Below are 22,846 nucleotides of genomic sequence, written 5' to 3' on the forward strand. Positions count from 1 at the left end.
AGTTTTCATTGTGTTGCTAGATTTCCTACCTTCACTTGGTGAAACCATGAGAGTACCAGCCAATGCATTCAAAGGCAAAAGATAGGAAAATTTAATGACGACCATGCTACTTTGTGGCACTATACCGAAAACAAAAGTTAGATCACATACCTTAGACCATACACTTGCATAAGATATTGCATTGTTCCAAGGATTAGAGGGTCTTTGATTCTTGCGAATGTAACGCATTGAGTGAAGCAATAAAGAATGCACAAGTTAATTAGGATTAGTTATATACAAAGTTAATGTTTTGTTGTTTTTGGAATCCACCAGTTCTAGAAATTCAGATTATAATCCAATCTAATAAAAGCATCCAAGTTAGTTGGTTTGGTAGCCAATCCACGAAGGTAAATAGTCAAATCACTAAGCCAAGAAGATCATGCAAAGAAATTGGCTATATTCAATTCCTCTTTAATCACAATCTTATCACTCAATGGATGCTATTGTAGCTATGATGGCATGTCTAGATTCTAAGTTAGGATGATTGAGCATAATGAAGTGGTCTCATAGTAAGTCGGGTCAAATTGAAGTGTATTGAGAATACTACTTTTGTATGAATGGACTTGAGGAATTGAAATTCTACTTAAGCTCACCTAGGACTAAATTGTATTTGATTTGCTATTAGAACTAAATTAAGATTGATAAAACTTTGCTTGCAAAGACAAGCGAAAACCTTAAGTGGAAACTTTAAGGATCAGAATTAAGTGGCAAGACAACAATAACAAAAACAACAACATTAGAAAATCTAACGACTAAACTAACTAGAGAAAATATAGGGCTTGAAATCACAGCATAGATACATGTGCTTGCAAAGTGGACATGCCCACAACAAGTAGAGATCCCAGTCCTAGGGGACCTAGTTATTCAATTAGTCCATCTAAAGACCATGGATACTATACCAAACACAATGGAAAGAACAAAAAATTCAAGAGGATCCTCAAACGACTTCCAAGCCACCGTGGACACTTTCTAGCATGTTATTCACTTTGATGACTCAAGCATGACCCTGAGGCCATGGAACAAAAACTCATAGAGTTGAAAGGGAAAGGGACAAACACCCTCAATCAATTGTTGGAAATCAACAATAATAATACTAAACAATAGCTTGCAATCATGCAAGCAAAGATGGATAGCATCCAAAGAATACTATTGATTGCAAGAGCCACTGGATCTTTACAAGATTCATTATCACATATTGTGCAGTGATCCCTGTTTGTCTACACGAATATGTTTCAAATAAGCACTCACATTGCTCAGATCCTCTTAAACATAATGGGAAACACACCTAGGAATAAGGATCTAGCAAGAATCCCATCGATGGCCAAGCAATTGCATAAATATTGAGCTAGCAATGACCCTTACAAATACATTGAACAATTCGAGAAAGTTTGCAAAGGGAATAAGCTTATGGGTGATGCTAAGCATGTGCAAGCATTCAAACTATGCATATGAGAAAATGGAAAAACCTCTTCATTGAGCTTGATGCCACTAACAATAAATTCTCATTCATACTAGTCTAGGACCTCTTTATTAAACATTTTGCAAAGGTGGATTATAGTGATAATCTCATCATTTGGTTCATGAATGTTGAGTAGCAAGAAGAGGAAAGCATGCAAGACTATGTCTAAGTGAGGAGCATTTTCAAATGTACCATAATTGGAAATACCCACTTCTAAGGCCATAGCCAAATCTTTCATCAAGGGCATCCATGATGAAAAGATTTATGAGACATACCAAGAAACTTGGGTCTTAATCACTCCGATATCAATGATGTACTTGATGAGGCAATTTGCATTCATGACCTACACAAACAAAGATGTAAAGACAAGAAAGTTGTAGGTACCCAACAAGGCACTCCTAAGGCCGAAGCCTAACTTTGGCTATCCACAATTTAGCCATGGCCTCAACTACCCAAGGCAACCACCACAAATAGTGCCAAACTACCCAAGACAACCATTAACACAAACATTGCCACCATCAGCCTTACTAACTCCTCAAGCAAAGACAAATAGCATTGAGAATTGAGATCAATCTCTCTAAAGCCCTAACCATAGGTCGGACTTGGACTAATAGCAATAACTTGAGATCAGGGGGTGTCAAGAAACCTCTCATGTGTGCAGTGCACACATGTGTGTGTGTAAACGGCTCTCAAATATTTTAGTATTAGTAGCTAGCTTTCATGAACAACTCATACTTAAGAGAATGCACTTGTTACCACATGGCCACAAGCACCTAGCATTTCTTTTGAGCACTTGTTGCATAAAACACATCAAAAATAGAAATTAATTGAAAGTAGAAACCTTAGGCCAACTTCGTCAACATAAGTAATTTATATAAGGGTATTAGCTACTAATAAGAAAACATTGCAATCAACAATCTTCACCCAATGGCTTAGTAAAAAATATCACGTACTTCATCTTTATTTTTCACATGAAATCTATCTTTCATTCTAGAACCACTTCTTGATAAAGTGGTAGTGTACTTCAATATGCTATATCTCGGCATGATAAATTGGATTGTTAGCAAGTTGAACACTACTTATATTGTTACAACACAACTTAAAAGGTTTATCATCATGCTAGAAGTGCTATGGTAAGCCAGCTTGACGAAGCATACTATAGACTCTTTCATGAATAGTTCTATTCACATTCTCTATAATACCATTTTGGGATGGGATATATGGGCAATCAATTGATGCTTAATACCCCTCTGATCACATCTCAAAGCGAGAATAATCCAAGGGGGGTGAGAGATACTGCAAATGGGTTAACACTTTCATTCTTTTGAAGACATGTGCCCAAGGTGAGGATACCATAAAGATATATGTGGAAGATCGATCATAGCTAATACATGGTCAATAGACACAAAAATAAGAAAGGGTAGAGGCTACCAACCTTAGTACCCCTCTAGCAAAAAAAGACTACCATGGGTGATCTTCCATGAAGAATCACCAAATGTTATGTGGTACCTATCTCATCATCTAATTGTCTAATTGAAATAAGGATTTTTGTTAAAGCCGAGACATGACATACACCATGAAGTACAAAAGGAGCATAGGTACCAAGTCGAACATCACTTGTATTAATCATATCCAATGCAATATCATCTCCTAGTCTAATAGTACCGTAGCTATGAAACCAACGACGATGCAAGGTAACATGGAATGAAGCCCCTAAATCAAGAAGCCAACATTGAGAGTAAGTTGATGGTGCATTGGTCAATTGAGTAGCATCGAGAGATGAAGCTGCACAAATATAGTCATCAAAATTGTACTCCAAGACATTTATCTCCTCTATCTTCACACTAGACTTAGGCATAATCTCAGTGGACTTTGCATTTACATGCACTTTCCCCTTGTGTTTCTCATTACACATTTTCTTGCATTGCGACCGAATGTGACCCTATTGCCCTCAACAATGATATGTCAAGAAGGACTTATGACCATGGGACTTACTACGAAATTACCCCATGAGACAAAGAGGCTTGCCCCTATTGGGTTGTGAGTCTCTATTGCGGTTACTATTATCATTTCTACCATTTATGTCTCTAATAGTCAGAGCACGAGAAATGCTAGCTGCATCAATGTTCTTCTTTTTTACTTATTCTATCACTAGAGCACTCTCTACATCACTATATTTAAAACCAACCTTAAGGGGATTAGTACTCATAGTAGTAGGAAAAGTATCCTATGACTTTGGTAGTGTGACAAACAAGAACAAAGACTTTATGTTATCCTCTAACTCAATGTCTTGCAAGACAAGTTGGCTAAAAATAGAGTGAAACTCATTCAAATGAGTAGATATGGGGGTGCCCCCCTTCATGTGAAGGTCCACAAGCTTCTTAAACCAATACAATTGAGATGCATAACTTTTCTTATCATCATAAAGTTCAAGGATCTTCTTCCATAAATCATATGCACCACCCTTACTAGAGATAACATCGAAACACCTCCTTAGACAAAGATAGTAGGATAGTAGACTTGCATAGCTTGTGAAGCTCATCCCAATCATCTCTATCCCAACCTTTTCGCTTTAAACCTTTTGTTTTAAATGGCCTATACATAACCAATATGCACGTATACATAATTGACAAACTATTGATAGTGGTAAGTGTTGGTGTATAAAGCATACAAAATCATATTAGCCCATAAGTGGAGGCAATTGTGTCCAATAGCATTCAAGAGAGTATATACATGAACCAAGAGTCCCACTATCTCAAAGAACCGAGCAGTAAGTACAAGTGTCTATTACTATAAGAAAATCCAAAATATTCAAGAGCACAACAAGGCTCAATGCATTAAGCATATGTTATCCGCAAAGCCTAACCACATCAATGATACATCCAGGAGCATACACATCTAATATGGCTTCAACCTACAAGTGAGGAATCATTGAAGCAAATGGCTAACACCCAAGTACATTTAAGAAATCTCAAATCCAAGCTTCAAAGATCATCAGAAATATATCTAGGCATAAACATTAACGTCGAGCATCAACATAAGCATATGGAAGACCCAAATAGCATATAGGCATATAATACATAAAGCTTTGTAACCTATAATCTTGCTATCCAAACCAAAATTATTTTGTTTTGTATGAAACAAAGAATTGAAAATTGCATAGAATCAACTTTATGAGTACTTAGATATGTATTTCTCCTTGTGCTCTTCATTTCTATCTATAGAACACCTTAATCCGATATCCTATGCAGAGGTTAAGGCCAAAATATGAAAGTGCTATTAAAAGTTGCCATAGCTATCCATGACCTCTACATTATGCTTTATATCCGCTCAAAATGGATAAAATGGATGCTTCTCAATTCAATAAGCACTCAACAAGGCTCAACTAAGCCCTTGAAAGCTCCTCAACCAATCTGGAATAAATGTTAAAGGTAGGAAGCCAATGCATACCTCAAATGAATTGAAATGGGGATGCAACAAGCACAATTATGATCAATGATGATGCCTCTCTTCTTCAATTTTTGCATGTGAATATTGCACCCACCATAAATTTTCAAAGGAATACTTTATCCACCAAGGGAAACCATAGTGACCAAGTTGTTCGAATTCGTCTTTTGAAAGACTAATGCCCCATGGATTATCATTCACATTGCCATATGATAAGCTTTCATTAGAAGATTAAAGGTAAAACTAATGTTCAATGCTGCTAGGATCTTCGTGCCACCAAGATCTAGATTGCTTATGTTTGGAGCCATGAGCTAATACCCGAGAAGCAAGCTAATCTCTTAGTAGTAGTATCCTAGAATGATTTGTAAGACAAGGGAAGATTTGTTTCCTATTTGACCTATTGGAATGCCTCGAAGTTCACCTCAAGAGTGAGCTAGTCTTTGAAATTACCAAGGCCCATTTTAGGTAGGAATAACCCCCTCCTTCCCATAACAAAAGTTAAGGGAGGTGAGTGACACCATGACCAAAACACATTCTCATGAAAACATAGTTTCCTATCCACCCTACTCCATCTAGCTTTCTCCAATATACTTCTCCAAGAGCTCAAAAAGAACATTCGTGAAGCCAATGTCCTTAACTTTGAAGATAGCTTAAATAGAAACAAGATCCTCAGTTGATAAACCCCATTTTCCACACAGATTAGCATTCTTAAGAACTAAAATTTCCTTCATTATGCATGCCTAAGGGGTGCTTGTTGTCTAGCGTCTACTAAGAAGCTTGGCCTGAGTAGCATTAGTCCTTGTAGCATCTACTAAGAAGCTTGGCCCTAGTAGCATTAGTTGTGATTGCTAGCAATAATAGTTGTAGACCACCCTTTTCCTTTGGAACTTCTAAGGTTTTTCAGTGCTATGGGAGCATGTATCTATTCTTATCACTCTTTCCCTAAAAGAAGTCACCAACTAATGAGTTTCAAACCTTTGATTGAGTTGAATTCTAGCTAATCAGGGGAAGATAAAATGCTAGAGCTCGATTGATGGAACACCTTTATTACTTTTAGTTTGACATGAAGGAGTCAATTGCTGGGGCTCCAACTTCTTATTTTCATTGTGGCCCAAAGGGTGGAACCGCTTTCTTTCACATCAACTCGTATTAGGAATCCCAAATACTTAAAGACTTCCTCTATAAAATTTCATTTGTTACACTTAAAATTAGGGTTCATGTTAAGTTTTGGAAGAATAATTGTTTATGATTGGCATGAATGCCTTAGTTTTCTTATCAGGCTTGGATGGGGGTGACGAAGATGAGAAAAGCAACTTGTTACTTGGTGAACTCACATTGCATTTACGTGATATTCACATGGATGGGTTTACATCCAATATCAACATGTTGTTCCAACTCTAGGTATTGTTGTGCTTGGAGCATTAACCTCATTCTCTTTACAAGGTTACTAACCAAGCAATTGTCTCAACTATTCAATGCTTGGAACCACCTCAACTAGTTCCAAAAGCTAGATGTCCTATTGCAACCCGTTAAAGACCCGCCTCAATGAATTGTCCATTACTCTTAAGGAATGGGTGGTTAGGAGCATGCTTGGAATCCAGGTACACCACGTTTTACACATGTATGCACTATATTTGTAGGATTAGGTCTTTATATCATTGCATGGCTATTGGATTGCTCTTAACTACAAGTGCAAAAAGTAGATATTTAGTTTAAATTATATTTTCATTTAATTGATGCAATAATATGTCACATATGTGATACATTATGAGCATAAAATTAAAATAAAATTCAATAAGAAAACTATTTATTGAGTTGGACATTGAGTCTTCCACACCCAGCAAGTGAGGGAACACTAGTTATATATTGTATTGTATATAATACATTGTATTGTATCTATACTACTTTATTATTTGAGCTACAAGTTTGGGAGGTGTCAAAGCACCAAAGAGCTCCTGAACCTGGCTCCCGAACCAAAGCAAGGTGCTCATTGATTGCTCATGATTGGGGGCAGAGAAACGTATGTGGTCTCTCTCCTCCTCCTCCTCCTCCTCCTCCTCTCCTCCTCTCTCTCTCTCTCTCTCTCTCTCTCTCTCTCTCTCTCTCTATAATACAATACAAAAATGGCCTCTTTCGTTAGTTGGAAAAATGGCCTCTTTCTCTCTCTCTCTCTCTCAATCAAAGGCGGGAGCTAGCAAAGATAAAACGTTGCAACCTGTAGGTGAGTTTTCTCTCTCTCTCTCTCTCTCTATAATACAATACAAAAATGGCCTCTTTCTTTAGTTGGAAAAATAGTGTAAAGGACATTAAAATTAATTGTTTTCTCAAGTTACCTGCGAACTTTTACGAACTTGTGCTTGAGCATGTGAACCCTTCTCAAGGAAAGTGTGACACAACAATGGCGGACTTGAAAGGAGCATGAAAGCGAGCAGGGAGCGGGGGAATTTAGGTCCGCCAGAAAGTCTCTCTCTCTCTCTCTCTCTCTCTGTGTCGCTGTGTGTGTGTGTCTCCGTCTGTCCGTCCGTGTTGGGGGACGACCTGAGCAAGCGTACTCCCCTAGGTCTTGACAGTCCGCCATCTCTGAACCCTAACATTTCTCGTCCTGCTCCGTCGCCAACCTCTTTCCATGGCTGAAGACGCGGAAAAGCGCGGCGTCGATCGTGTCGTCTATGGATCTTCTTCCCCCACGCCAGCTGCCAGGTTCGGCGTTTTTCCTTCCTGGCTTAGCGTTCCTGTTTCCATTGTTCAGTTGGTTTGTACAGCTCCTGTGATTGATCCGGGAGCCGATGATTTGTCTGTGTATCTAGGGCTTCGTACATGTTCGAGCCTGCATGTGTATGCATCGTATACGTGCTGTTTGACTTTGCAAGCGAAATAACCTACCGCCATTCATCAATTCCACAGTGTTTATGGATTTGGCAAGTAAAAGTGTCAGCGCTGACGGTCTATACGCGGATTTGGATTCATGGAATCAGCTAACTGACATAGCCTGGATTCAAATCAAATGAAAGCAAGCCAATCGGCTGCATTTATTTTGCAGCTTATGACTCTGTTTCTAATTTTTTTTTTCCCTTTTGCTTGAGTTTACATGCTCCTTGACGACACGGACCATTGCGTGTTGTCACTAGAGCTGGGTACGCATGAGTCAGCAGAAATTGGAACTGAAATGCAGGCCAGCTATTTGATAACCCTAGGAATGTGTTCTCTATATATACGTATCTATGCATGCCACATGGAATACATGCTTATGCCTAATCTGTATACACAAGCACACGGGCTTGAACTTATAGGTAGGGAAGAATGATGAAGCTAAAGGCAAGGAAGATATGCCATTGACTGCAAGAGCAGGTCACATGATGTGCAACTGGAATATGCTTTTCATGGGTTCAAACCAGCCCATGAAAAACTGGATAAACCACTCTTGTCCAATCAGGTTTTGAGAAGTCAATGCAATCAGCTAACCTCTTAATGGTGACAAATATGTGTGGCACTAGAATTTTACTTTAAACAGAGAATGAAAGCACAAACAAGGCACCATGCGTGTGCTTATTGCCTATATTTGGATTCAATCTCTCACTAGACATAGTCCAAGGCAAATCCCAATTTTCTAGAGAGAGGCACAATAATAGAAACGCAAGTATCTAATACATCTCCTCATGATACACTTAGCTGCCTATCATGTGGACATGTCTTTGTTTTTTATGTCATCATAGAGTAGGATCCTTTGCTTTCTTTCTCTTCAAAGAGAGCCAGCACTAAGGTTGTAAGTTGTTGCCTACATTAATGATATTACCTTTCAATTTGGTGCTTAGTGTTCAAAGTTTTCTTGTGGTTACCTTTGACAAGCTATGGACATTCTTGGATTTGCAATGTTTAAGGTAGTTGTGTAGCCCTTCTCAAATTGCACAATTATGCTTTCGATTGCTCTTTCCAAGGGGCACAACAATCTATTGTGTTGGTTCATGGAAACAAAAAGTGGCATGGCAAGGTGTTCTGAAAAGAGGTAGCTACAAACAATGTAAAGCAAAGAATACAAAGTTTTCATATCTTTTCTCATGAATAAACATTAGATTAGACACGACCTGCCAAACAACCTAAAACCAACATGAGTGTTTACCATGCAACCATCACAAGCACCTTTCTCATTTGGTTGGTTAAATTTGCATATTTGTAATACAATAGGAACTCCACAAGTCGCTGCCTAAGAGTCAAGGATTCTAGTTTTGTGATAATAATTGGTAACTCAAGTTTTCCTCTATTTTCGTCAAGCTCTTTAGCATTGCAAGAGAATGTGAGAGTAGTAAAGAATGAAAGAGCCAAGAATGATGAACATAAATCATAGTCTCAAGAAATGATAAAGCGAAGAATGGGAGCATGAGGCGCCCATTGGAGTATGATGAACATTCCAAAAATGTCAAGTTTGTTTTACATCATATTTGTGTTGGGCATCTGTACATGCATGGCCATTGGGTTGGGCATATATCCTCATAAAAGTGGAGGTGAGCTTCTTTGGCATGAGACATATCAATCATCATAAATGAGAAGCAATGAAGTTGCCAAAGTGTGACATTCACGAATGTTTTGGGTGGAGGAGCTTGCAAGCCTCTTTAGCATTGCAAGAGAATGTGAGGGTAGTAAAGAATGCAAGAGCCAAGAATGACGAACCTAAATCATAGTCTCAAGAAATGTTAAAGGAAAGAATGGGAGCATGAGGCGCCCATTGGAGTATGATGAACATTCCAAAAATGTCAAGTTTGTTCTACATCATATTTGTGTTGGGCATCTATACATGCACGGCCGTTGGGTTGAGCATATATCCTCATAAAAGTGGAGGTGAGCTTCTTTGGCATGAGACATATCAATCATCATAAATGAGAAGCAATGAAGTTGCCAAAGTGTGACATTCACGAATGTTTTGGGTGGAGGAGCTTGCAAGCCTCTTTAGCATTGCAAGAGAATGTGAGGGTAGTAAAGAATGAAAGAGCCAAGAATGATGAACCTAAATCATAGTCTCAAGAAATGCTAAAGCGAGGAGTGTGAGGCACCCATTGGAGTATGATGAACATTCCAAAAAAGTTAAGTTTGTTCTACATTGTATTTGTGTTGGGCAAGAAATGCTAAAGCGAGGAGTGTGAGGCACCCATTGGAGTATGATGAAGATTCCAAAAATGTCAAGTTTGTTCTACATTGTATTTGTGTTGGGCATCTGTACATGCATGGCCATTGGGTTGGGCATGTGTCCTCATAAAAGTGGAGGTGAGCTTCTTTGGCCTGAGACATATCAATCATCATAAATGAGAAGCAATGAAGTTGCCAAAGTGTGACATTCATGAATGTTTTGGGTGGAGGAGCTTGCAAGCGGAGATCTGTGTGCAACGTAGATGGAACTCCATGGGCCATGGGGAGAGAGAGAGAGAGAGAGAGAGAGAGAGAGAGAGAGAGAGAGAGAGAGAGAGAGAGAGAAAGAAAGAGCTCTTTGCAAGTAACCATGAAGTGAAGGAATAATAGTTAAATGATAAGTGAGATAAAAGTACAACTAATAGGCCTCAATGTATAGGGTAAGGTGTGTACATAAACCTTTGATCCTTATTTAATGTGCAATGGTGTAAAAGATGCTCCCACCCAATGTCTTGGGGATGTGTATTTTTATTGCTTTGCTTTGGCACAATTAAGTTGCGCACATGCTAGGTGTACATGTAAAGTGTAAGTCTAAGATCCATATTGGGCAATAGGAGACATTGGCAAAAGTTGTCACAAGTCACGCTAGGGAGGTAATTGTGAGTGCTTGGTCACGGTCTTGGTCTTAGACATTAATGGGCCTTTAATAGCGACTTTGTGGTGTCATTTGGACCAAGGGAAATGAAATATTTAATGTCTAGACCATAGTTGCTAAGGGATCTGCCTTGGTTAGCCCATTGCATGTTAGCGGATCAATCAATTCATACATGAGTCTGTACATGTGCTATAGGTTGGGCACATTAGTTGTTGGGGCTTTAATTATAGGAACCAATTTATGGTCAACAATACATTTTAATGCTAGCTACATAGTTAAGGGAAACTTTAAAACGGGAACGAGGACAAGAATTGAAAAAACTATTTTCAAAGAGGGTGAAACAGGAATGGGAATGTCGCATCATCAAGGGAAGATGAGGGTTACATAATATCCTAGTTAATAACGTTTAAAGACTTGTACTTTAAAAACTTAAATTTATCAAAGTACAAAAATTTATAGTTATAAGTTGGAAGATGTTAATGAAGCTGCAAGAGAGAGAGAGAGAGAGAGAGAGAGAGAGAGAGAGAGAGAGAGAGAGAGAGTGGGGGGAGAGGAGGAGATTAGATTCTTTGTTGGTTATAATTGATGGTCATAAGTATTGGTCTTGATTGGTAGACTGTAGTTTGGGACCAAATTGTGGCCATGACCCTTATTCTAGTTATCCGCTTTTAATATTCACATGTGGAAGAATCACAATGTTTCTTTTTATGAAAGGTCATGATTGAAAGGGCGGATCCCTTTATAGTTTATGCTCATAAGGGTTGTGATTGATATGCCTTATCGGATTTCACTTGACCAACATTCAAAATGGCACATTTGTGGCCTAAAATAGAATAGGTTTCCTAAATGGGCGCAAACTTTTAATTTTTGACCATAAACATTGCATGAGACTTTTTATGTCCTGAAACGTTTCTGTTTTGGCTTGAAATGCAACGTGGAGCCGTTTTGGGATTATGAAACGTTGCGGTCCAAGAAAATACGTTTTAAGAGATTTGACCTTGTTTTGGTGTTTCACCCCTTCTTAAGTGCTGTTTTAGGCGGTTTTGCATAACTATGGCTGGCCAACAACATGTTCTAGGCCGCTTTTAGCTGGTTGCCTTTTTCTAGTTTATTGCTTATTTATAGGTTGTGCTCCCTCCTTAGGTCATCATTGTTAGCTTACTTGGACATTTGTTGGTTTGATTGGATAGAGGGAGCCATTGCTAGTGCCTACTCTACTAGATTGTTGTATCTGGCGCTCTCATGACTTGGTATATGGATTCTATTTCTTGAGCATTCTTTTGAGTTCTCTTTGCAATGCTTTTTTTTTTCTTTGGAGTCTCTCTCTTCTCTTTTGTGTTGTATAGTCTATTATAGTAGATTTACATGCTTCCATTGTTGCACCCACTTCATGGTATTAGACATCTGTGTTAGGTTGTGTGGTGCTGTTTTATACTGTTGTAGGTCTACTCTCACTTTTGTTTGTCATTGCTGATCTTCCTTGACTGCTGTGAACTGTTTCTAGCTTGGGTAACCCTTGTGAGTCACTATATGATTTGTTCCCTACCCGAAAAACCTATGTTTTGTTGAGGTGACCATCTTCTAGGCTGATTTTTGCTGCATCAACATTTGTGTTTGCAGGTTTTTCATCTTTAGAAGAGGAGATGATACTTTTAGGCTTATATTATTGTGTTCAATTTTAATTTGGTTTTGTTGTGTTTTGGCCGTACTCTCTCTCTCTCTCTCTCTCTCTCTCCATGTCTCTTTCTTTGTAGTCTCTTCTCTTTTGTGTTGTGTAGTCTATTACAACACATTTGCATCCTCCATTGACATTAAATAGAGGGAAGGGGATCTTGAGGGATAGATGTATACCAAGAATATAGACTCACAATAGTTGCAAGAGTTCAAGTAGTAAAAAAAGCACATACAGAATGGATCAATGGTACATAGTGTGGTGTGTATAGAAACATGACAATTGAATATACAAGAACCCTCTTTAAAGCTTGGGGAAGTGTTTTGATTTGCCTCATTTCTCAACAACCCCGGAACGTTTTTATTAAAACATAGTATATTCTTTATTTTTTAAACATAGCATTATTAATGGGCATGCTTTTTACAATTTAACATTTAATGTTTTGTTATTAAATGTGTAATATTTTAACTTATCTTTAAAAAAAATCATAATGTTAAATCCTTGTTTAATATTTAATGTTTAAATGTTAAATGTTTAATCAATTGAGATTAAATCACTAAATATATAATGTTTAATTGTTTAAAATGTTCTAAAGCTTAGAGTCGTTTCTATCCATTTAAACTTTCTTCTAGCGACACTAGAGGAACGTGTTGTGCACGAGGTCCACAAGCACGCATTAGTTCCAGGATTGCACATGATGAACGGATCATTTTTGGCCAGCATGAATTGGAGCACACGATAATTTGATCGTTTGTTGGCCAGTAGGGACAATTTGTTTATGGAGTCATACCTCTCTCTCTCTCACCCCCATGTGCCAATAGATGAGAATTCATCATATATGAAAGAATTCAAAGTAAATTGTTGTATCCATAGATTGTCCCTCAGTAAAACGAGTGTCACTAATAGCCAGCCACAAGTCTGCCACCAAAATCCTTGTATTTATTAGAAAGCTCCTTTGAGCTCATGCCTTTTGTAGAACTTTTTTAAAACTTGGAAATTAGAAAGCTTTGTACTCTAACTTTTAGCTTCTAAGTATATTCCCTCGTCGATGGCGTTTGTGTTTTCCCCTTCTTGAAATTTGACGTCTTTGTTTCTTCTTCCAATTCAGTGTTTCCCTCAACCATGGATCAAAGGACAATGATTGCTGCATAGAGGGAGAAAACAGGAAAGAAAATGCTACTTGTAGCCAATAGAAGCAGAAACATAATATGTAGCTCATAAAACTAGTTGTGTAGCTGAATAGATAGTCGCTAAGGTCTACGTAGGAATAAGAACTTGAAATTGTAGGTTTGTTGATTATAAACCAACAATTGCTTACTAGTTGAGGACTTGCCCAAGGAAGTAGAGAGAGGATAGACTGAAAATATAGATTATTGTAGTCATAAGATAGTTTGAGCAAGGCAAAAATAGAATATTTAGTGCAAAATAAGATCGCCCTATAGATCAGTTGTAGCTATTCATGATAGATCTAATTAGCAATGGATAGGAATTGATTCAGCCTAGCTTGTCTCCTTATTGTTTATGAATGCTTTTGGTCCAAAAGAAGGATGGCTCATGGTGTATGTGCATTGATTGCCATGCTTTGAACAAGATCATGATTAAGAATTGGTTTTTGATTCCTAGGATCGATGATATCATGGATAGATTGCAAGGGTCAACCATTTTCAACCCTATTGATTTGAAAAGTGGGTACCAAATTTATAAGTTTAGGAGATGTACCAAAGACAACTTTTGGGACATCTTTTGGCTTTATGAGTTTCTTGTCATGCCATTTGGGCTTATGAATGCTCTTGCCATATTCAACAATTCCTTGAGGCATGGGCTGTGAGAATATAAAGTCCACCCTTCTTTGTACTTGTCCAAAGAAGCGCTCCTGTAGAAGCATCCTCCATAGTCACTACATCCTAGGTGAAAACTTCTTGGGTACCTAGCTATATAAGACCATAAACAGACAGTAGGTTAAAACCCAAATTTGGTACATAAAGAACTTTGGCAAAAGGATGTTGATAGAACATAGTTAGGGTTAGGGTAACTCAAAGACAATGAATGTAGTGAATGATTTGGAATGAATGAATCTGAATAATATAATGCCCATGCAGCAAACACACTATGTAGTGAAGAATATTGACCCTTGAACTCTCGTATATTAAGGACCAGGGCAAAGAGTATGAGCGCGAGAGTGTCATACTCTGTTGGGTCCTAAAAATTGAATTGTAGCAAGGTAGCCTTTGAAGGCATTTGACAACAATAATTGTAGTAGTGTAGATGCGGGATTTCAATACTTTTCAATTTGCTTCTGGAGGGGAACAATACAATGAGAAGTAATAGGCAGCAATGCGTCTCAAAACTTTCTATTATATTGATCCAAATTTTTGCATTGTGATGCATCCAACATTAGGTCTTCAATCTCTCACATGCGGGCCACAATAATTTGGGAATGGGCTATCCTCAGAGCAACTACAAATTAATGCCTTCAGTTGCTACATTGAGTACTTGGGTCTTCCGTAATTGGGCATAGATTGGAAGGTGGCTGTGGAAATCCTAATGGCTGTTGCAAAATAGGGTTTTGGCAACAATTTCTTCAATTGGCAATTGCTTTACATCAATTGCTAGAATATGGTGAAAATTGCTAAGGGAACGTTAGAGGATGAGAGGAATTGATTGAAAGGAGTATCTTTCGAATGGTAGCTTGAATGGCAATTCTAATCGTGCCAAACAACTGTTGGGGGGGGGGTGTTAACTCCAATGCGATTGGCGAGCACTCCTCTTTTATTGCCGCCTCTCATTGAGGCGAAGAACGAAACTTGCTTCCCTTGTTCTATCGCATTGTGTGATCAAGCGTTGCCTCTTGGAGCTCATCCAACAGTGGCTCCTTCCATGCTTAGAATTTGAATGATGGAATGACCCTCAATCAGCCCCCAAATGACCTTCTCTAAACTTGCATGGGTAGCTTTGAAAGTGGTAGCCTCTTTGCCACTTTTGGCAGCCTTCTAATTGTAATTTCTAGCTTTCATTAATTAATTTTTGGAATTCAAGTTCGGAACATTAATTAATTATACATTTGACCATGCCTAAGAATTGGCTAGTGCCCATTCTCAATATATGTGCTACCCCCTATGGGACATTTAATAGTCCCAAAATTAATTGGCCTTGGACTAGCGTAGTCCCACAATGTCATCAGTTGACATTTAATGGCCCAATTAAAGGCCCAGACCTGAAATTGGCAGGAGGTACTCACAAGTACTTACCCGGCATAACTTTTGTGCAACTTTTAACCAATGTTACCCTCTATTCACTTGGGTTACTGAAGGCATCACCATGACTTAATTAACTTGCAGTTCACATCTGCACCCAACTTAATAATGCCAAAGATAAGCATTAAAAATTCACGTCCTCGTGACAACTCTAGTGGGTGCTTTGTCATGGTTGTGGAAGTTGAATAGGTCTTTAGAAATGACTTGGGTGTCATTTGGGTTAGGAAGAAATAAACATTTAATGCCTAGACCAAGTTTAATGACAGTTGAACCACTTTTAAGTTCAAAGGGCGTAGCAGAATAAATGTGGATAGGCAGTGGCCAATTTATGGTTAGGGACAAGAGGCAGCCTTCTGCTGTTGTATACATCATGATACTGCTGTAAGGTATGGATAGCTGGAATTTTCTGCCTTTGGATTGCCTCATCTCTTCTAAATCGTGTGATTCAAAAGACTAGTGTCTTGCAGGAGCGCTTGTTCGTTATTGTAAAAGAGCAGCTGCCTGCTCTTGACTCTTCCGTCAAAATTGATGTTCTATGATGTTTTGCAAGGAATTCTCAACTCCTGCTGCATTACTGATAGACATGCAGCAAATGCTAAAGCTTATGCTTGCAAAAGAAGGCCAAAACTCTTGAAGGTATCGTTGTTTATCGTAGGTATTGTGGAATTGCCAAGGATGAGATTCCAGTAACATGCTAGTAAACTGAGCATAACAAGAACCTTACAAATTTTAGGCTGGAATATCCTGGCTTCTTGGCCCACCGAAGATGAGTGCTGTCCAGTTGATGATTTGTCAACTGGATGCTGGTACAGATCAAGGGACTACATTAAGTTGCTGCTCTTATCTCTGTTCATCTCTGGTACTGCAACTGATGGTCTTCATGTGTTTGGACAAATGGATTAGCCAAAGCTAGATTAGTCTGCACACTTGATTCCAGGGTGTACTTTAGGTTGTGTTTTTCTGTTGCCCAAATGTGTGTGGTTTTTTTCTCTGTTTAGCTGTCATACTATATTTCTCAGTTGTTAGCGCTTCAATTTATACCTCCACATGAAAGTCTGGAAAAGGACTCTGCTATTTGGAGTGTGCTGGATGGTATGCTGTACTCTGTACGCTAGTTCTCTATTGGATGTAAGCTATATTTGCAAGTTCATATTTGTTTTGCCAGCTTTGGCTGATCTCATCCTGCTACATTTTCTCTTGTGACACAGTCTTGTTGCAATGCAGTTCTGCAGGGGCTTCATCTCCTGCTATTCCAGCAAACATGACCAGTGTGGATTGGTGTGGGTCGGGGAAAGGTCGAAAGGGAGGTTCATTGTCGAGGTCTGGTCCTCATCCTCCATGGCCCTCTGCGACAAGTACAAACACAGCTGGAGGATCCCTGCCAGGGTCTTCTCAATCTTTATGCAGGCCATGGGATAGAGGAGATCTTTTAAAACGCTTGTCCTCCTTCAAGTCTTCAAGCTGGCTTGCAGCACCCAAGGTTGTTAGCATTCTGTTTATTTTTATCTCAGAAGCTTATTCTTTATACTTGACTTTTCAAGTATCTTCTTATCCTGAAATTCAAAGATTATTCCTTTTTATATGACTAACTAAAAATTCAATTGGCAGGTATCTGGACCCCTTGCATGTGCAAGGAGGGGCTGGGTCAGTGTGGAGGATGATTTTATTGCATGTGAGGCATGTGGTGTGCAACTGAGATTTCCTGGAACAGCTTCACTGAATCATAGTCAAGGTGCTTTCTTGACAAAGTGCTAGCTATTGTTTTTTTCCTGTAACTGCTACACTGGCAGTTTGCAAAAAAAAATATTTATGGTGTTGTTTTACATTACTGGTGCTTTAGCTGCATTGTTCCATCAGATAGGGATTGTTAATTGGTATGCACAAGACTGGTATTGTTATAAACTTGCAGGTGAATCACCTGGCGAGGTACACAATGAACAGCTAGATACTGCTCACAAAGCATCCTGCCCTTGGAAAGGCAATCCTTGTGCTGAAAGTCTTGCACAGTTCTTGCCATCACCTGCTTCGGCTCTTATTGGGGGTTTTGATGATCGTTGTGATGCATTGCTGCAATTTTCATCACTTCCTGTGATATCGGGCTCTGCCATTGACCAAATGAAGCTCACAAGGGGTCCTGAAATCGACCGCCTTCTTTCAAAGCCTCCACCCTCAATGGGAAGTAGAAAGATTGAAGATGGTTCTGTGCTAAGGCAAGGATCATTAGACATTGCAAATGATCCTTTCTATCAGGTCTGTACTTAATTTAGTCGCGGTAGTTAATGGACAAGACTCTATGGGACTTGACTGTGTTGCTATATCAGGCTCGCATGGTTATGGCTGGTTTTGAATAGAGGTTACAATTTTCTGATATCAGTCTGTTTTGGCTGTCTTGGTTTTTGGCAAGGCACAAAGACTTATTAGTTTGTGTGGCTGGGAACCAAGATTTCTTCCTCATGTCCTTGACTGTGAGGAGCACTCAGCACATTCAACCAGAAAAGATAAAACTGCTAGTCCACATGAGGGCATTTCTCACAGACTGCCAGAATCAAGCATGTTTTTACCTTCACGGACAACTAGATTGGATAAGCATGGTCCAGGTCAAAATCTTATGATGGCATCAGAGTCAAATTGTGATCCTCTTTCTGCAGTCCTAGATTGCAGCCTATGTGGTGCAACTGTGAGCCTCAAAAGCTTCACCACAGCTGCACGGCCTTTAACATTAATGCCATCTGGCTTGATAGAGTTTCCTGAGCCACGGCTGAAGTATGCAGGACCAGTTATGCGTAATACCAGTGCTGCAAGTGGTGTTGATGGGTTGCACACAACAGAGGCAGCTCTCAAAGAAAGAGATCCCAGGGAAGAGGCAGGGGATGCTGCAGCAGTGGGTGATGAGAAGATGTCTTCTTACAGTGGAGCAATAGACCTGAATCTGACAGCTGCAAGTGGGGCTACACCGGCTCAGCAGGGCACAGCTTATATTCCATTTACGGAACCTGCAAATGATAGCTTGCAGCTAACAGGACAGCCAGAAGGAAGTGAAATGGGAGGTCCAGTGGCTTCATATGAATCTTTTGGGCCTGGATTCAAAGGTCAACGCATGGATGAAGGTGGAAGTACCGTTGACAGACCACAAAGCAGAATGCATCGCACTGACAGTATTGAAGGAACCGTTTTGGATTATGAGGGAGATGAGGCTGATGATGGTGAAGTTCGTAGGAAGAGATCATATGCTGGAGAGACTTCAAAGCGAAAACGTGGAGGTGACAGCTCAGCTGGAGATCAACTTTCTTATGGTTTGGCTATCACAGATCCTGGTTGTAGTAACTTTCTCCCAGCTGAAATTGACTATGAGGCAGATGACACAGAGAGACTAAAAAGAAACCGCCGTGAGGAGATTCTGCAAGAATTAAACAAGCAAAGAATTTTACCCGTTCAGCCTTCTCGAAATTCTATTTACTCATCATCTGTGATTGCAGTAGACACTAGCAACAGCAAACAAGAGAATTCAATGGAAAGTGTTGAAAATTTTCCTCAAGATAGTGACTTGCAGGGCACTGCCTTCAGCTGGGAGAGGAGTGAACGAGTTGACAATGAAGAACTTAATGATTTAGAACAAGCCCAGCAGAGCACCTGCCACCAGGGTAATGCTGGACTAGTTAACGACGGGCCTTCAGATCCAGGCATTAGCACCAGTGATGAAGGTGGCATTGATACGGCTGTTGAGAATGATGCAGCATGTTTTGGTGCCAGTATAGGCATGGGCCATGGTGTGAGTGTAGGCATGAGTGGTGGAAGTGTTCAAATGGGCGCAAGCCATGAAGCGGAGATCCATGGCACCGATCTGTCAGTCCATAAGATGGAAAGCTTAGCTAATGATGCAGAGCTTATCACTGAATTGACAGATTTGCAGAGACAGACCAGTGAGTCTGTTCCTGGACAAGCTTTGACAGGGCAGTCTTTGCCAGAGGATATGAAGCTACCCAGTCTGCATAATAATCCTGTTGACAGTCATGAAACTGCACCTTCATTTTCTGCTGCAAAGGTATATTCGGGAGTTAAGCATGAAGAGTCAGGACAAGAAGAATCATCGGAAGGTAAGCATAAGAGGAATCAAGAACCCCGGGGTGACAAACTAGTGGATGCAACCAACACTAACAATGGTGTCTTGCAAGTGAGCACCAACGGAAAGGATCCTGGATTCAGAGGTTCTGTTACTGACACTGCAAATGGAGGTACACTTCTTGCATAATTGCACTTACTGGTTCTTTGCCAATCTTTGCAGTTTTAGGACCTTACGAATTTCAACCTCCGATGTGTAACCTATAATAGCAGGGAAGCGACGAGGAAACAGACGGTCAAGGGAGCAAGGAGGAGAATTTGATCCTATACATGCACACTATTATTTCTGTCCGTGGATCAATGGTTATGTTGCTGCAGCTGGTGCTGGGGATACTGGTCGCAAGACAGCTTTGTGCGGTTGGCAATTGACGATTGATGCTTTGGATTTGATGCAAAATCGTGCTTCCACTGCTCCAATGGGATCAGAGTCTGCAGCATCTATGCACAAGGTTTGGAATTTGTTTTGAAATATGAATTCAATGGGCTGTTGATATTTAAAAGACACACCTTTACCTTTCAGAGTTTTGATGTGAACTAGTTTGAGAATTAAAGATAACCAGAGTCGAAATAGGTTGCTATGTGTAAATAATGCTTGTATACGTGGAGATGCCAGACTGGCTAGTAGTTTAATCTTTTACTTGTGGGAGTACGAAGTTCCTTATGAGCTGTATGCATGCCCGTTATAGGTCTATGTTGTGTTGGTCGATCGTGTCAAACTTTGGCCTGCAGTAACTTTATGCTAATCAACTGAAGTTGTGACCTACGTTTTCCATGCCTGCACCTACTAGCAAAAGTCACTGTTGTATCTCTGGATAAAAGTTCTCATGCCACCACCTGCCATCATCCACATTCAATTAATGTTTCCCCTCTTTCTAGCCACCACCTGCATCATCTGTCAATTAATATTTCCCTTTGTGGTGTTGTGGACTAATGTAGAATTTCCCCTTCTTTCTGGCCACCACCTGCCACCACCTCACAGTCAATCAATATCTCCCCTCTGATGTTGTGGACTTCCGTAGAATTTCTGTAAAAACCAGTGCTTTATTTATTGTTTTTTGGCTATACTCTTTACCATTTTTGATTGCTTTGTGACAGGGCAATGGATTAGCTGTTTATGGACTTCATGCACCTAAGCCTTCAAGTAAGGAAACTCTAGGGTAAGACATTTGCTGATGTCAGCCCACAGGGAATGGTTTGACCAACTTTCAAAGAACATTTTCATCTGTTCCAACATCTAAGGGTGTAAGACAGTAATACCTTTTGGAATCTTCATTCTTGTAAATGAGTTCTGGATGTGCCAAGCATGAGTTCCTAAAGACTAATGCGAGCTGTCATTTTTTACAAAGAAACTTATGCCTCGAAAATTGAAAATAAACAGTTAGCCGATCAGCCCCACTCGCAAGCATGTTGGCTGAAGGCTTTATATAACTCTCTTGGTACACAAAGTGCGAGGCTTCTCTAGAAGAGCAAATGTGCTCCTATTGTGGTAAATGAAATGCTCAGTATTTGGTTGCTCTGAGTTGAGTATAGAAATGAGAGGCAATCAACTGTAGGGATGAGTCTCAAATCCTATATAAGTTGATATGTCATCAGAAATAGGCTCATCAAGCATCATCAAGGCCATTGAAGCCAGCTTTGAACTCATCCAGTCTTACCAAGCCCAAATCCTGTTGATGATGCCAGAACATGGTAGTAACATCGTTCTCGACTTAGATTTTGGCATGACAGCAATCATATTCATTTTACTGTTTTGGTAGTTGAATGACTCTACCCAGTAAAGCTGTTTCGTTTGGTTTTTCTGTCCTGTTTTGACTGTCGAGTTATATGACATAATTTATTATGTCATATTGGAGGATTTCTAGTGTAATGGGCTAGTCTATAAGCCCATCAAGCTAGACACTTCGCTATCCATGCCAAGATCTTGATGGACCCATCAAAAGGCCTTATGAAAACCAATGCATTCACTAGGAAGGGACCACTTTGAACAATGACTTAGTCTATGTATACTAATAGCTTGTAGCTTACAAATCAACTATGCATTCGTATTAGAGATATTGAGGTAGTTTCATCAATGTTGTAAATGCTTGTCATATCATTGTCTCAAGGCTTGTTATGTTGGAGGATAGTTTTGAGTGAAACTATTGACACCGGTATTGGGGAAATGCTTATTTCTGCCCAATTAAAGGGCTGGCGTTGTGGGGCCTGGGCTGTGTGGTAGGCTGCATTCTGCATGCAGTGAAGGTTCCATCTATGATTCTGAACTGTGGCATTTTCAGCTTTAGTATTCCTTGGTGAAGGTATCTAAATATGGCATGGAAGAGTGCTATTTGGCAAATTGTTTTGATCATTCACATTGTGGGAATGTGCATTGAGAAGCCATAAACAGTACTGTAAGTCGCATATTTAGTAGCAAGCAACCAATTCCAATTGGCATGTACTTTCAATATTGGTTTTCATAGCCTGTGTAAATGTTACATGTTAACTCACATGTTGAACTTATTGACTAGAAAACGCATTCCATGCTTGTGGCTTTGTTGCTTAATAGATTACACATCCATTACTTGTGCTTGAATTCAAAAGTATGTGACCCTATTGCCCAATTTTCTTTTCTGTTGAATACCCCTACAGAAAACAAACACATCAAACGTGTCATTAGCATTTGTCTATTTTCATGTCAAGAAACATGTTGCATAAGGATTGTTGTTTGCAAGAGCCTCTAAAAGCATGTTTGTTGAATATTCTTTTTTATACAGTTTGGGTGTAAACTGTTTTCACAAAGTTTGGGTGTAAATCAGTTTTATAGAACTTCTCCATAATGTAAGGGCCAAGAATGGGCATCTAATCCTTGAAATCGCACGAACTTTTCACTTATCAGCCAATCAAGCCTTTTCAAATTTCTTTCTCATTATTCCCAAGTGTTTATTGTTTGATTGACTTATGCTGCTCGCTTTACAACTCTTAGCTACATAGCAGTCCTTAATAGTCTCTAGTATTTAGTTTGCATATACAACCATATTGAGTAGAACGAACTCTTTGGCGTAGTCTGAGGTCCAAGTATGGGGTGTCAATTGCATGTTCTTCTA

At 39.5% G+C, this 22,846-nt stretch overlaps 1 protein-coding gene across 2 annotated transcripts; it reads left to right on the forward strand.

Moving 5' to 3' along the window:
* The first annotated feature begins 7,396 nt into the window (after positions 1–7,396).
* LOC148015478 (IAP-like protein 1) lies at positions 7,397–21,282 on the forward strand. 2 transcript variants are annotated; one of them, XM_087664881.1, is made up of 7 exons: positions 7,397–7,645; positions 16,869–17,124; positions 17,253–17,376; positions 17,554–17,894; positions 18,049–19,876; positions 19,977–20,212; positions 20,859–21,282. In XM_087664881.1, the coding sequence occupies exons 1-7, from the start codon at positions 7,572–7,574 to the stop codon at positions 20,922–20,924; spliced, it is 2,925 nt and encodes a 974-aa protein (XP_087521007.1). In that variant the 5' UTR covers positions 7,397–7,571; the 3' UTR covers positions 20,925–21,282. The 2 variants fall into 2 exon arrangements, with proteins under 2 accessions (XP_087521007.1, XP_087521006.1); XM_087664880.1 differs by having other exon boundaries at positions 7,398–7,645; positions 19,974–20,212.
* Positions 21,283–22,846: the final 1,564 nt, after the last annotated feature.

Source organism: Lygodium microphyllum, chromosome 24 (assembly GCF_053477565.2).
Source record: "Lygodium microphyllum isolate KBCC chromosome 24, Lygodium_microphyllum_v1.1.10, whole genome shotgun sequence".
Taxonomy (NCBI): Eukaryota; Viridiplantae; Streptophyta; class Polypodiopsida; order Schizaeales; family Lygodiaceae; genus Lygodium; species Lygodium microphyllum.

Bases quoted from the DNA above. Each gene is read 5' to 3' on its own strand.
- LOC148015478 (XM_087664880.1), top strand. From the start codon at position 7,572: ATGGCTGAAGACGCGGAAAAGCGCGGCGTCGATCGTGTCGTCTATGGA. The intron at 19,877-19,973 runs GTACACTTCTTG...AACCTATAATAG, and splicing joins TACTGACACTGCAAATGGAG to CAGGGAAGCGACGAGGAAAC. The intron at 20,213-20,858 runs GTTTGGAATTTG...GCTTTGTGACAG, and splicing joins CTGCAGCATCTATGCACAAG to GGCAATGGATTAGCTGTTTA.